Source organism: Narcine bancroftii, unplaced genomic scaffold, assembly GCF_036971445.1.
Source record: "Narcine bancroftii isolate sNarBan1 unplaced genomic scaffold, sNarBan1.hap1 Scaffold_242, whole genome shotgun sequence".
NCBI lineage: Eukaryota > Metazoa > Chordata > Chondrichthyes > Torpediniformes > Narcinidae > Narcine > Narcine bancroftii.
Genome location: NW_027211977.1, coordinates 147,851 through 163,959, shown reverse-complemented (window position 1 = coordinate 163,959; position 16,109 = coordinate 147,851). Strand labels below are relative to the sequence as shown.

Here is a 16,109-nt window from a genome sequence, read left to right as displayed (position 1 = left end):
GTCACCTCCACCCCTCCCTGACACTGTAATGCACTCCAGTCCCTTACACCCCTTCCTGTCCCTGTAATACGCTCAAGTCCCCTAAACCCCTCCCTATCTCTGTAGCCCTCGTCTCCTGCACACCTCCATGTCTCTGAAAACCTCTCTGGTCCCCCACACCCCTCCCTGTCTCTGTAACCCCCTCCAATCCCCCACACCCCTCCCTGTCATTGTCACCCACACCGGTACCCTACACGCTTTGTTTCTGTAACTCCCACTGGTCCTCTCCACTCTTCCCTGTCTCTGTAACCTCCTCTAGACCCCTCCATGCCTCCCTGTCTCTGTAACCACTTCTAGTTCCCTACTCCCGTCCACATCTCTGTAACTTCCCCCACTCTGTAACTGAACTGGTGCCCTACACCCCTCCCTCTCTGTAACCCCCACTATCCCCTACACTCCAACCTGTCTCTGTAAAACCCTCTGGCCGCTCTACCCCTCCCTGTCTCTGTAACCCTCTATGATACCCTCCAACCCTCCCTGTTTCTATAACCCCCTCCTGTCACCTACACCCCACCCAATCACTGTAACCCGCTCCAGTCACCTATACCCCTCCATATCTCTGTAACACACCCGCAGTTCACCTACCCTTTCCGATACCCTCCACACCTCCATGTCTCTGTAACCCTCTCTGGTCCCCCACACCCCTCCCTGTCTCTGTAACCCCCTCCAATCCCCTATACCCCTCCCTGTCATTGTCACCCACACCGGTCCCCTACACCCTTCACTGTTTCTGTAACTCCCACTGGTCCCTTCCTGCATCCATGTAACTGTAACCCCCTCCACTCCCCAACACTCCCACCTCTCTCTGTTTCCCCTAAATGTTCCCCAACACCCCTCAATGACTTTGTAACTCTCACCGGTCCCCTCCACGCTTCCGTGTCTCTGTAAACCCCTCTGGACTCTGCTAGATTTTTTTTGCAGAAGACTCAGGATATTTTTACGGTTTTGTTTGTTCATAGGAGCAGACACAACGACTGAGACAACTATTCCGAACACGTTTTCCATTATCAAACTGACCACTCTATCCAATGTGACTGATGTATCCAAAGAGAATGATGTTCAACAGCACCGGGAAACCTCAGAGTCATTGGGACCAGGTCAGATATTCTCCACTATCCTGTCTTTCCCCCCACCCCTCGATATCTCCATGAATTTCCCTCCTTTGTTTCCCTTTCTTTCCCTCTCCAACATACACCCTTTCTCAGCTCGTTGAGTGGAGTCACACCAACAACCTTGCGATCAACATCAGTTCAACCAAGCAGCTGTTTGTGGTCTTCAGTGGTGTGTCAGGGGAACACGACCCAGTTAACATTGAGGGTTACCTCGTGCTGAGAGTCAAGAACTTCAAATTTCTGAGGGTCAATATCTCCGAGGATTTGTCCTAAAGTCTCCCTGTCGATGGGAATTGAGTGGCCGTCCATGGGAAAGAGATGTTTACAGATCCCACAAACTCAGTGCTGAGGCGCGGAGGGGGCAGAGAGAATTAAAGCTCCTCCTTGTCTCTGAAACGCGCTCCGGACTCCTAAACCCCTCGCTGACGCTTACTCCCCTGTGGTCATCTACACCCCATCCTGACTCTGTAATGCACTCCAGTCCCTTAAACCCCTTCCTGTCCCTGTAATACGCTCAAGTCCCCTAAACCCCTCCCTATCTCTGTAGCCCTCGTCTCCTGCACACCTCCATGTCTCTGAAAACCTCTCTGGTCCCCCACACCCCTCCCTGTCTCTGTAACCCCCTCCAATCCCCCACACCCCTCCCTGTCATTGTCACCCATACCGGTACGCTACACGCTTCCCTGTTTCTGTAACTCCCACTGGTCCTCTCCACCCTTCCCTGTCTCTGTAACCTCCTCTAGACCCCTCCATGCCTCCCTCTCTCTGTAACCACCTCTAGTTCCCTACTCCCGTCCACATCTCTGTAACCTGCCCCACTCTGTAACTGAACTGGTGCCCTACACCCCTCCCTCTCTGTAACCCCCACTATCCCCTACACTCCAACCTGTCTCTGTAAAACCCTCTGGCCGCTCTACCCCTCCCTGTCTCTGTAACCCTCTATGATACCCTCCAACCCTCCCTGTTTCTATAACCCCCTCCTGTCACCTACACCCCACTAAATCACTGTAACCCATTCCAGTCCCCTATATTCCTCCATGTCTCTGTAACACACCTGCAGTTCACCTACCCTTTCCGAAACCCTCCACTGCTCCCTGTTTCTATAATCTCATCCGGTCTCCTACACCCCTCCCTGACTCTGTAACCATTTCCCGTCCCCTACATCCATCCCAGAATCTGTAATCCCCTCCAGTCCACTACACTCCATTCTCTCTTTATAACCCCAACTAGCCTCCGACACACCTCCCTCTCTCAGTCACCCACACCATCCCCTACACTGCTCCCCATCGCTGGAACCTACCCACCCTCCAGTCACCTACACCCCTCCCTGTCTCTGTAACCCCCTCCAGTCCCCTACAGCCCTCTCTGTCTCAGTAAACCCCTCCAGTCTCCTAAAACCCTCCCTGTCTCTATAAACCATCAGGTCACCTCCACCTCTCCCTGACTCTGTAATGCACTCCAGTCCCTTACACCCCTTCCTGTCCCTGTAATACGCTCAAGTCCCCTAAACCCCTCCCTATCTCTGTAGCCCTCGTCTCCTGCACACCTCCATGTCTCTGAAAACCTCTCTGGTCCCCCACACCCCTCCCTGTCTCTGTAACCCCCTCCAGTCCCCTAAAACCCTCCCTGTCTCTATAAACCATCAGGTCACCTCCACCCCTCCCTGACTCTATAATCCACTCCAGTCCCTTACACCCCTTCCTGTCCCTGAAATACACTCAAGTCCCCTAAACCTCTCTGGTCTCCTGCACACCTCCATGTCTCCAAAAACCTCTATGGTCCCCCACACCCCTCCCAGTCTCTGTAACCCCCTCCAATCCCCTACACCCCTCCCTGTCATTGTCACCCACACCGGTCCCCTACACCCTTCCCTGTTTCTGTAACTCCCACTTGTCCCTTCCTGCCTCCATGTAACCATAACCCCCTCCAGTCCCCAACACTCCCACCTCTCTCTGTTACCCCTAAATGTTCCCCAACACCCCTCAATGACTTTGTAACTCTCACCGGTCCCCTCCACGCTTCCGTGTCTCTGTAACCCACTCTGGACACTGCTAGATTTTTTTTGCAGAAGACACAGGATATTTTGTTTGTCCATAGGAGCAGACACAACGACAGAGACAACTGTTCCGAACACGTTTTCCATTATCAAACTGACCACTCTATCCAATGTGACTGGTGTATCCAAAGAGAATGATGTTCAACAGCACCGTGAAACCTCAGAGTCATTGGGACCAGGTCAGATATTCTCCACTATCCTGTCTTTCCTCCCACCCCTCGATATCTCCATGAATTTCCCTCCTTTGTTTCCCTTTCTTTCCCTCTCCAACATACACCATTTCTCTGCTCGTTGAGTGGAGTCACACCAACAACCTTGCGATCAAGATCAGTTCAACCAAGCAGCTGATTGTGGTCTTCAGTGGTGTGTCAGGAGAACACGACCCAGTTAACATTGAGGGTTACCTCGTGCTGAGAGTCAAGAACTTCAAATTTCTGAGGGTCAATATCTCCGAGGATTTGTCCTAAAGTCTCCCTGTCGATGGGAATTGAGTGGCCGTCCATGGGAAAGAGATGTTTACAGATCCCACAAACTCAGTGCTGAGGCGCGGAGGGGGCAGAGAGAATTAAAGCTCCTCCTTGTCTCTGAAACGCGCTCCGGACTCCTAAACCCCTCGCTGACGCTTACTCCCCTGTGGTCATCTACACCCCTCCCTGTCTCTGTAAACCCCTGCGGTTCCCTTCACCCCTCCCTCACTCTGTAACTCCTTCAGGTCCCCCACACCCATCCCTGTCTCTGTCATACACTCAGATCCATTCCAGCCCTCCCTGTCTCTGTACTCCCTCCAGTCCCCTAAAGACCTCTCTGTCTCAGTAAACCCCTCCAGTACCCTTAAATCCTCACTGACTGTAATCCACTCAAATCCCTACACCCCTCGCTGTATCTGTAACACACTCTCCGGTCCCCTCCATGTCACCCTGACTCTGTCACCCCCTCAAGTCCCCACCACCCCTCTCTGTCTCTGTCGTCCACACAACGTCCCTCCCTGTCTCTGTAACCCCTTCCAGTTCCCTCCACCCCTCCCTCTCTCTGAAACACCCACCATCCCCTACACCCTTCCCTTTCTCTGTAACCCCTCCGGTCTCAGACATCCCTCCCTGTTTCTATAACCTCCCTCCTGTCCTCTACACCCCTCCCTATCAATGTAACCCCATCTGGTCCCCTACACCCCTCCGCGTGTCTGTAATCCACCCGCTCAAGTTCCCTACACTCCTCCCTGTCTCTGTAACCACCTCTGGTTCCCTACTCCCGTCCACATCTCTGTAACCTCCCCCACTCTGTAACTGAACTGGTCCTCTACACCCCTCCCTCTCTGTAACCCCCACTATCCACTACACTCCACCCTGTCTCTGTAACACCCTCTGGCCCCTCTACCCCTCCCTGCCTCTGTAACCTTCTATGATACCCTCCAACCCTCCCTGTTTCTATAAGCCCCTCCTGTCACCTACACCCCACCCAATCACTGTAACCCGCTCCAGTCCCCTATACCCCTCCATGTCTCTGTAACACACCCGCAGTTCACCTACCCTTTCGATACCCTCCACAGCTCCCTGTTTCTATAACCTCCTCCGGTCTCCTACACCCCTCCCTGACTCTGTAACCATTTCCCGTCCCCTACATCCATCCCAGAATCTGTAATCCCCTCCAGTCCACTACACTCCCTTCTCTCTTTATAACCCCAACTAGCCTCCGACACACCTCCCTCTCTCAGTCACCCACACCATCTCCTACACTGCTCCCCGTCGCTGGAACCTACCCACCCTCCAGTCACCTACACCCCTCCCTGTCTCTGTAACCCTTTCCAGTCCCCTACATCCCTCTCTGTCTCAGTAAACCCCTCCAGTCCTCTAAAACCCTCCCTGTCTCTATAAACCATCAGGTCACCTCCACCCCTCCCTGACTCTGTAATGCACTCCAGTCCCTTACACCCCTTCCTGTCCCCGTAATACGCTCAAGTCCCCTATACCCCTCCCTATCTCTGTAGCCCTCGTCTCCTGCACACCTCCATGTCTCTGAAAACCTCTCTGGTCCCCCACACCCCTTCCTGTCTCTGTAACCCCCTCCAATCCCCCACACCCCTCCCTGTCATTGTCACCCACACCAGTACCCTACACGCTTCCCTGTTTCTGTAACTCCCACTGGTCCTCTCCACCCTTCCCTGTCTCTGTAACCTCCTCTAGACCCCTCCATGCCTCCCTCTCTCTGTAACCACCTCTAGTTCCCTACTCCCGTTCACATCTCTGTAACCTCCCCCACTCTGTAACTGAACTGGTGCCCTACACCCCTCCCTCTCTGTAACCCCCACTATCCCCTACACTCCAACCTGTCTCTGTAAAACCCTCTGGCCGCTCTACCCCTCCCTGTCTCTGTAACCCTCTATGATACCCTCCAACCCTCCCTGTTTCTATAACCCCCTCCTGTCACCTACACCCCACCAAATCACTGTAACCCGTTCCAGTCCCCTATATTCCTCCATATCTCTGTAAAACACCCCCAGTTCACCTACCCTTTCCGATACCCTCCACAGCTCCCTGTTTCTATAACATCCTCCAGTCTCCTACACCCCTCCCTGACTTTGTAACCATTTCCCGTCCCCTACATGCATCCCCGAATCTGTAATCCCCTCCAGTCCACTACACTCCCTTCTCTCTCTATAACCCCAACTAGCCTCGACACACCTCCCTCTCTCAGTAACCCACACCATCCCCTACACTGCTCCCCGTCGCTGGAACCTGCCCACCCTCCAGTCACCTACACACCTCCCTGCATCTGTAATCCCCTACAGTCCCCTAAACCACTCCGTTTCTCTGTAAGCACCTCTGGTCCTGTCCATGTGCCTGTAATACCCTCTGGTACCTTACTCCCCTCCCGATATCTGTAACCCCCTCCGGTCCCCTTCATGCCTCTCTGTATCTGTAACCCCCTCCAGTCCTCTACAGCCCTCTCTGTCTCTATAAACCATCAGGTCACCGCCACCCCTCCCTGACTCTGTAATCCACTCCAGTCCCTTACACCCCTTCCTGTCCCTGTAACACACTCAGGTCCCCTAAACCCCTCCCTATCTCTGTGGCCCTCGTCCCCTGCATGCCTACATGTCTCTGAAACCCAACTCTGGTCGCCTTCATGCCTCCATGTGTCTGTAACCCTCTCTGGTCCCCGACACCACTCCCTGTCTCTGTAACCACCCCCCCCCCCTGTCTACTACATTCCTCCCTGTCTATGTAACTTCCTCTGGTCCCCCACCCCTCCCTGTCTCTGTAACTGACTCCAGTCCCTTACACCCCTTCCTGTCATTGTAACCCACACTGCTCCCCAACACCCCTCTCTGTCTCAGTAAACCCCTCCAGTCCCCTAAAAACCTCCCTGTCTCTATAAACCATTAGGTCACCTCCACCCCTCCCTGACTCTGTAATCCACTCCAGTCCCTTACACCCCTTCCTGTCCCTGTAATACGTTCAGGTCCCCTAAACCCCTCCCTATCTCTGTAACCCCCTCCAGTCCCCTACAGCCCTCTCTGTCTCAGTAAACCCCTCCAGTCCCCTAAAACCTCCCCTGTCTCTATAAACCATCAGGTCACCTCCACCCCTCCCTGACTCTGTAATGCACTCCAGTCCCTTACACCCCTTTCTGTCCCTGTAATACGCTCAAGTCCCCTAAACCTCTCTGGTCTCTTGCACACCTCCATGTCTCTGAAAACCTCTCTGGTCCCCCACACCCCTCCCTGTGTCTGTAATCCCCTCCAATCCCCTACACCCCTCGCTGTCATTGTCACCCACACTGGTCCCCTACACCCTTCCCTGTTTCTGTAACTCCCACTGGTCCCTTCCTGCCTCCATGTAACTTTAACCCCCTCCAGTCCCCAACACTCCCACCTCTCTCTGTAACCCCAAATGTTCCCCAACACCCCTCAATGAGTTTGTAACTCTCACCGGTCCCCTCCACGCTTCCGTTTCTCTGTAACCCCCTCTGGACTCTGCTAGATTTTTTTTGCAGAAGACACAGGATATTTTTACGGTTTTGTTTGTCCATAGGAGCAGACACAACGACAGAGACAACTGTTCCGAACACGTTTTCCATTATCAAACTGACCATTCTATCCAATGTGACTGGGGTATCCAAAGAGAATGATGTTCAACAGCATCGGGAAACCTCAAAGTCATTGGGACCAGGTCAGATATTCTCCACTATCCAGTCTCTTTCCCCCCACCCCTCGATATCTCCATGAATTTCCCTCCTTTGTTTCCCTTTCTTTCCCTCTCCAACATACACCCTTTCTCAGCTCGTTGAGTGGAGTCACACCAACAACCTTGCGATCAACATCAGTTCAACCAAGCAGCTGATTGTGGTCTTCAGTGGTGTGTCAGGGGAACACGACCCAGTTAACATTGAGGGTTACCTCGTGCTGAGAGTCAAGAACTTCAAATTTCTGAGGGTCAATATCTCCGAGGATTTGTCCTAAAGTCTCCCTGTCGATGGGAATTGAGTGGCCGTCCATGGGAAAGAGATGTTTACAGATCCCACAAATTCAGTGCTCAGGCGCAGAAGGGGCAGAGAGAATTAAAGCTCCTCCTTGTCTCTGAAACGCGCTCCGGACTCCTAAACCCCTCGCTGACTCTTACTCCCCTCTGGTCATCTACACCCCTCCCTGTCTCTGTAAACCCCTGCGGTTCCCTCCACCCCTCCCTCACTCTGTAACTCCTTCAGGTCACCCACACCCATCCCTGTCTCTGTCATACACTCAGAACCATTCCAGCCCTCCCTGTCTCTGTACCCCCTCCAGTCCCCTAAAGACCTCTCTGTCTCAGTAAACACCTCCAGTCCCCTTAAATCCTCCCTGACTGTAACCCACTCCAATCCCTTACACCCCTCGCTGTGTCTGTAACACACTCTCCGGTCCCCTCCATGTCACCCTGACTCTGACACCCCCTCAAGTCCCCACCACGCCTCTCAGTCTCTGTACCCCCTCCAGTCCCCTACAAACCTCTCTGTCTCAGTAAACTCCTCCCTGTCTCTGTAAATCATCCCTCCCTGACTCTGTAATCCACTCCAGTCCCTTACACCCCTTCCTGTCCCTGTAACACACTCAGGTCCCCTAAACCCCTCCCTATCTCTGTGGCCCTCGTCCCCTGCATGCCTACATGTCTCTGAAACCCAACTCTGGTTGCCTTCATGCCTCCATGTCTCTGTAACCCTCTCTGGTCCCCGACACCACTCCCTGTCTCTGTAACCCCCCACTGTCTACTACATTCCTCCTTGTCAATGTAACTTCCTCTGGTCCCCCACCTCTCCCTGTCTCTGTAACCGAATCCAGTCCCTTACACCCCTTCCTGTCTATGTAACCCACACCACTCCCCAACACCCCTCTCTGTCTCTGTCGTCCACACAACGCCCCTCCCCATCTCTGTGACCCCTTCCAGTTCCCTCCACCCCTCCCTCTCTCTGTAACACCCACCATCCCCTACACCCTTCCCTTTCTCTGTAACCCCTCCGGTCTCCGACATCCCTCCCTGTTTCTATAACCTCCCTCCTGTTCTCTACACCCCTCCCTATCACTGTAACCCCATCTGGTCCCCTACACCCCTCCGCGTGTCTGTAATCCACCCGCTCAAGTTCCCTACACTCCTCCCTGTCTCCGTAACCACCTCTGGTTCCCTACTCCCGTCCACATCTCTGTAACCTCCCCCACTCTGTAACTGAACTGGTCCCCTACACCCCACCCTCTCTGTAACCCCCACTATCCCCTACACTCCACCCTGTCTCTGTAACACCCTCTGGCCCCTCTACCCCTCCCTGCCTCTGTAACCCTCTATGATACCCTCCAACCCTCCCTGTTTCTATAAGCCCCTCCTGTCACCTACACCCCACCCAATCACTGTAACCCGCTCCAGTCCCCTATACCCCTCCATATCTCTGTAACACACCCACAGTTCACCTACCCTTTCCGATACTCTCCACAGTTCCCTGTTTCTATAACCTCTTCCGGTCTCCTACACCCCTCCCTGACTCTGTAACCATTTCCCATCCCCTACATCCATCCCAGAATCTGTAATCCCCTCCAGTCCACTACACTCCCTTCTCTCTTTATAACCCCAACTAGCCTCCGACACACCTCCCTCTCTCAGTAACCCACACCATCCCCTACACTGCTCCCCCACGCTGGAACCTACCCACCCTCCAGTCACCTACACACCTCCCTGCAACTGTAACCCCCTACAGTCCCCTAAACCACTCCGTTTCTCTGTAAGCACCTCTGGTCCTGTCCATGTGTCTGTAATCCCCTCTGGTACCTTACTCCCCTCCTTGTCTCTGTAACCCCCACCGGTCCCCTCCACCCCTCCCTGTCTCAGTAAACCCCTCCAGTCCCCTAAAACCCTCCCTGTCTCTATAAACTATCAGGTCACCTTCACCCCTCCCTGACTCTGTAATCCACTCCAGTCCCTTACACCTCTTCCTGTCCCTGTAATACGCTCAGGTCCCCTAAACCCCTCCCTATCTCTGTAGCCCTCGTCTCCTGCACACCTCCATGTCTCTGTAACCCTCGTTGGTCCCCCACACCCCTCCCTGTCTCTGTAACCCTCTCCAATCCCCTACACCCCTCCCTGTCATTGTCACCCACACCGGTCCCCTACACCCTTCACTGTTTCTGTAACTCCCACTGGTCCCTTCCTGCATCCATGTAACTGTAACCCCCTCCACTCCCCAACACTCCCACCTCTCTCTGTTTCCCCTAAATGTTCCCCAACACCCCTCAATGACTTTGTAACTCTCACCGGTCCCCTCCACGCTTCCGTGTCTCTGTAACCCCCTCTGGACTCTGCTAGATTTTTTTTGCAGAAGACTCAGGATATTTTTACGGTTTTGTTTGTCCATAGGAGCAGACACAACAACTGAGACAACTATTCCGAACACGTTTTCCATTATCAAACTGACCACTCTATCCAATGTGACTGATGTATCCAAAGAGAATGATGTTCAACAGCACCGGGAAACCTCAGAGTCATTGGGACCAGGTCAGATATTCTCCACTATCCTGTCTTTCCCCCCACCCCTTGATATCTCCATGAATTTCCCTCCTTTGTTTCCCTTTCTTTCCCTCTCCAACATACACCCTTTCTCAGCTCGTTGAGTGGAGTCACACCAACAACCTTGCGATCAACATCAGTTAAACCAAGCAGCTGATTGTGGGCTGTTAACGACCCAGTTAACATTGAGGGTTACCTCGTGCAGAGAGTAAAAAACTTCAAATTTCTGAGGGTCAGTATCTCCAAAGATTTGTCCTGAAGTCTCCCTGTCGATGGGAATTGAGTGGCCGTCCATGGGAAAGAGATGTTTACAGATCCCTCAAACTCAGTGCTGTGGTGGGGTGGCGGCAGAGAGAATTAAAGCTCCACCTTGTCTCTGAAACGCCCTCCGGACTCCTATTCCTGTCGCTTTCTCTTACTCCCCTCTGGTCATCTACACCCCTCCCTGTCTCTGTAAAGCCCTGCGGTTCCCTCCACCCCTCCCTCACTCTGTAACTTCCTCTGGTCCCCTACACGCCTCCCTGTCTCTGTAACCCCCTCTGGTCTCCTACATCCCTCTCTGTTTCTTTAACCCTCTCCTGTCCTCTATAACCCACCCTATCACTGTAACCCTCTCCGGTCACCTACACACCTCCCCGTGTCTGTAACCCACCCGCTCAAGTCCCCTACACTCCTCCCTGTCTCTGTAGGCCACACAACATCCATCCCTGTCTCTGTAACACATTCCAGTCCCCTACACTCCTCCCTTTCTCTGTAACCTCTAACGTCCCCTACACTCCTCCCTGTCTCTATAGCTCCCTCAGGTCCCCCACACCCATTCCTGTCTCTGTCATACACTCCGATCCATTCCACCCCTCCCTGTCTCTGTACCCCCTCCAGTCCCCTACAGACCTCTCTATCTCGGTAATCCCATCCGGTCATCTAAAACCCTCCCTGACACTGTAACCCACTCCAGTCACTTACACCCCTCCCTGTCTCTGTAACACCCCCTCCGCTCACCTCCATGCCACTCTGTCCCTGTAGCACCCTCCGGTCCCCTCCACCCCTCCCTGACTCTATAACCCCCTCCGGTTCCCATCCACGCCTCTCTGTCTCTGTACCCCCTCTAGTCCCCTACAACTCTCTCTGTCTCAGAAAACCCATCCAGTCCCCTAAAACCCTCCCTGTCTCTGTACCCCCTCCAGTCCCCTACAGCCTTCTCTGTCTCAGTAAACCCCTCCAGTCCCCTAAAACCATCCCTGTCTCTGTAAACCCCTCAGGTCACCTCCACCCCTCCCTGACACCCCCTCCTGTCTCTGTAACCCTCTTGTCCCCTGCACGCCTACATGTCTCTGAAACTCCACTCTGGTCCCCTGCATGCCTCCATGTCTCTGTAACCCTCTCTGGTCCCCTACACCCCTGCCTGTCTCTGTAACCCCCACTGTCCCCTACATTCCTCCTTGTCTATGTAACTTCCTCCAGTCCCCCATACCCCTCCCTGTCATTGTAACCCACTCCAGTCCCCTTCACCCCTCCCTGTCTCTGTAACTCCCACCAGTCCCCTCTACGCCTCCATGTCTCTGTAACCCCCTCTGGTCACTTACCCCCTTCCCTGTCTCTGTAACTTCCACCATCCCGAACACTCCTCCCTGTCTCTGTAACTCTCTCCGGTCCCCTACACCCCTCCCTGTCTCTGCAACCCCCTCCAGTCCCCTACACTCCCCCCTCTCTACGTAACCCCAACTGTTCCCCTACACTCCTCGCTCTCTCTGTAATCCCCTCCGGTCCCCTCCACCCCTCCCTCTCTCTGTAACCCCCTCCAGTTTCTGCTATTCATTTTTTGCAGAAGGCACAGGATATTTTTACGGTTTTGTTTGTCCACGGGAGCAGACACGGCGACAGAAACTGCTGTTCCCACCGTGTTTACCGTTCCCACACTGACAACTCTATCCAATGCCTTATACAATTTCAACATAGCATTCCAACTCTTGTTTTCTATGCTCTGATTCATGAAAGCCAACATCCTATCCACATGTGATTCAACTTTCAGTTATTTTCCATGACTCCTAAATCCCTCTGTTCCACTGCACTCCTCAAATGTCCACCATTTAATGTATCTGTCCTATTTTAATTAGTCCGACGAAAATGTAGCTCCTTACACTCCATCTGCCATCGTTCAGCCCTCTCTTCTAACTGTCCTGTAAGCTTTGATAATCTTCCTCACTGTCAACAACACCTCCAACATTTGTATCATCTGCAAATTTACTAATCGAATTTTCCACCCTACCATCTAGATCGTTAATATATATGACAAACAGCAGTGGACCCAGAACCGATTCCTGAAGCAAATCCACTTGACTCCGGCCTCCAATCTGACAAACAATTTTCTACCACTACTCTCTGGCATCTCCCATTGTTGAATTCATTTCACTACTTCATCATTAATACCTGATGCTTCCACCTTCCTTACATTCTAGCATGGCAGCTTAAGACAGAACAAACTAAAAGAATGGTATTGGCATTAAGGAAAAAGGACAAACAAATTACATATAATCCAACGGAGATCAATGAAAACTTCAGGGAATTCTACGAACAACTATATCAAACTGAAAACGAAGGGAAAGAAGACAAAATAGATGAATTTCTAACTAAAATTGAACTACCGAAATTACAAACAGAGGAGCAAAATAAATTAATAAAACCATTTGAAATAGAAGAATTACAGGAGATATTAAAAGAAATTACCGAACAATAAAACACCAGGAGAGGATGGATTTCCAATAGAATTCTATAAAACATTTAAAGACTTATTAATTCCTCTGCTCCTGGAAGTAATCAACCAGATTGACAAAACACAAAACATACCAGATTCATGCAAAACAGCAATAATTACAGTAAACCAAAGACAGGGAAAGATCTACTAGCACCAGCGTCATATACACCAATATCTCTACTTAACACAGATTATAAGATAATAGCTAAACTATTAGCAAACAGATTGGCCGACTATGTACCAAAAATAGTAAATCTAGACCAAACTGGATTTATTAAAAAAAGACGAACAACAAACAATATCTGTAAATTTATTAACTTAATTCATGCAGTGGAAGGAAATAAAACTCCAACAGTAGCAGTTGCTTTAGACGCAGAGAAGGCCTTTGACATGGTAGAATGGAATCATTTATTCAAAGTACTACAAAAATTCAGCCTACCAAAGCAATATATTAATTGGATTAAAGCATTATATAAGGGACCATTGGCGAAAGTGACAGTAAATGAATATATATCAAAACAATTTAACTTAAGTAGATCAACAAGGCAGGGATGTCCATTATCTCCCTCACTGTTCGCGTTAGCTATAGAACCACTAGCAGAACTGATAAGAACAGAAAATAAAATAAGAGGGATAAAAATAAAAGATAAGGAATATAAAATCAGTCTATTTGCAGATGACGTTATAAAATACTTAACAGAACCAGAAATATCAATAAAAGAATTACATAGGAAATTGAAGGAATATGGAGAAGTATTGGGGTACAAGATCAACGCAAATGAAAGTGAAGCAATGCCAATGAATAATGCGGATTTCACAAAGTTTAAGAAAGAATCACCATTTAGATGGCAAGCACAAGCAATGCGATACCTAGGTATACAAGGAAATAAAAATCTTGGCCATTTATATAAACTAAATTATCATTCATTAATGAAAAAATTACAAGACGACTTAGAGCATTGGAAAGACTTACCACTAACACTGAAAGGAAGGATAAACTGTATTAAAATGAACATTTTCCCAAGGATACAATACCTATTTCAGTCCTTACAAATTCACCTAACTGAGAAATTCTTCAAGGAGCTAAAGAAAATAATAAAGAAATTCTTATGGAAAGGGGGGAAACCGAGGATAGCACTAGATAAATTAACAGAAGGGTACAAACAAGGAGGCTTACAACTACAAAACTTTAAGAATTATTATAGAGCCGCACAATTAAGATACCTATCAGATTTTTATCAAACAAGGGAAAAACCAGATTGGACCAGATTAGAACTAGATAAAATAGGGGAGAAGATACCTGAACATATACTATATAAATGGGATGAAAAATTGGCACAAAATAGGAATTCACCGGTATTGCATCATCTGCTCAACATTTGGAAGAAGAGTCACGTAGAAAGGAATAAAACAAATTACCCCATCTACCTGTGTCCCCACTCTCAGGGAACGACGTCCCTGTACCCCACGGTCTCTCTGTTCTCCAACACCCTTCCCTGCCTTGTCTACCTGTGTCCCAACTCTCAGGGAACAATGTCCATGTACCCCTTGGTCTCTCTGTTCTACAACACCCTTCCACACCCCATCAACCTGTGTCCCCATTATCAGGGAATGAAGTCCCTATACCTCTGGGTCTCTCTGTTCGACAATATCATTCCTTGCCCCATCAATCTGTGTCCCCACTCTCAGTGAACGATGACCCTGTACCCCGGGGTCTTTCTATTCTAGAACACCCATCCCCGCCCTGTCTACCTGTGTCCCATCTCTCAGGGAACGATGTCCCTGTACCCCGGGGTCTTTCTGTTCTAGAACACCCATCCCCACCCTGTCCACCTGTGTCCCCTCTCTCAGGGAACGATGTCCCTGTACCCTGGGGTCTCTCTGTTCTCCAACACCATTCCCAGCCATGTCTATCTGTGTCCCAACTATTATGGAACAATATTCCTGTACCACGGTGTCTCTCTATTCTACAACACCCTTCCCCGCCCCAACTACCTGTGTCCCCACCCTCAGGTAAAGAGGTCCCAGTACCCCACGGTCTCTCTGTTCTCCAATACCTTCCCCGCCATGTCTATCTGTGTCTCCACTCTCATGGAACAATATTCCTGTACCACAGGGACGCTCTGTTCCTCAACACCCTTTTCTGCTGTGTCTACCTGTTTTCCCACTCTCAGGGATCTATGTCCCTGTATCCCGGGGTCTCTCTGTTCTACAACACCCTTCCCCGCCTCGTCTACCTGTTTACCCACTCTCAGTGAACGATGTCTCTGTACTCCGTGTTTTCTCTGTTCTACAAAACCCTTCCCCGCCCAGTCTACCTGTGTCCCCACTTTCATGGAATGATTATCCTGTTCCTTTGGGTCTCTCTGTTCTCCACCACCCTTCCCCGCCCTATCTGGCTGTATACCCACTCTCAGGGAGCAATGTCCCTTTACTCTGGGTTCTCTGTTCGACAACACCCTTCACCACCCTGTCTACCTGTATCCCCACTCTCAGGGAACAATGCCCCTGTAACCGGGGTCTGTCTTTTCTATAACAACCTTCCCCACCCCATTTACCACTATCCCCACTCTCAGGGAAATATTTACCTGTACCCCTTGGACTCTCTGTTCTACAACATCCTTCCCCGCCCCGTCTCCCTGTGTCCCCACTAGCAGGAAACTAAGTCCCTGTACTCCAGGTTCTCTCTGTTCTCCAGCACCCTTCCTCGCCCCATCTAACTGTATCCCCACTCTCTGGGAACAATGTCCATGTACCCCAGGGTCTGTCTATTCTACAGTACCCTTCCCCGCCCCATCTACCTATGTCCCCACCCTGAGGGAAAGAGGCCCTGTTCTCCAACACCATTCCCCCCCACGTCTATCTGTGTCCCCACTCTCATGGCTCAATATTCCTGTACCATGGGGTTTCTCTGTTCTACAACACCCTTCCCGCCCCGTCTACTAGTGTCCCCACTCTCATGGAACAATGTCCCTATAACCTGGGGTCTCTCTGTTCTACAACACCCTTCCCCGCCCCATCTACCTGTATTCCCACTCTCAGGGAACTTTGTACCTGTACCCCAGACTTTCTCTGTTCTACAACACCCTTCCCTGCCCCGTCTACCTGTGTCCCCACTTTCAGGGAAC

General features: G+C 51.0%; 1 protein-coding gene across 9 annotated transcripts in view; it reads left to right on the top strand.

The window, feature by feature from the left end:
- LOC138750727 (serine-rich adhesin for platelets-like) overlaps window positions 1-16,109 on the top strand; it is a 60,447-nt gene that overhangs the window by 38,278 nt on the left and 6,060 nt on the right. For 7 of the 9 annotated variants that reach the window (XM_069912842.1, XM_069912845.1, XM_069912838.1 and 4 more), the window contains 4 exons: window positions 999-1,136; window positions 3,249-3,386; window positions 7,239-7,376; window positions 10,080-10,217. In XM_069912842.1, the coding sequence (XP_069768943.1) occupies window positions 999-1,136; window positions 3,249-3,386; window positions 7,239-7,376; window positions 10,080-10,217 (552 nt within the window). Of the gene's footprint in view, window positions 1-998; window positions 1,137-3,248; window positions 3,387-7,238; window positions 7,377-10,079; window positions 10,218-12,502; window positions 12,734-16,109 lie in introns of those variants that run through there. The other 2 variants (XM_069912840.1, XM_069912843.1) reach the window with 2 other exon arrangements.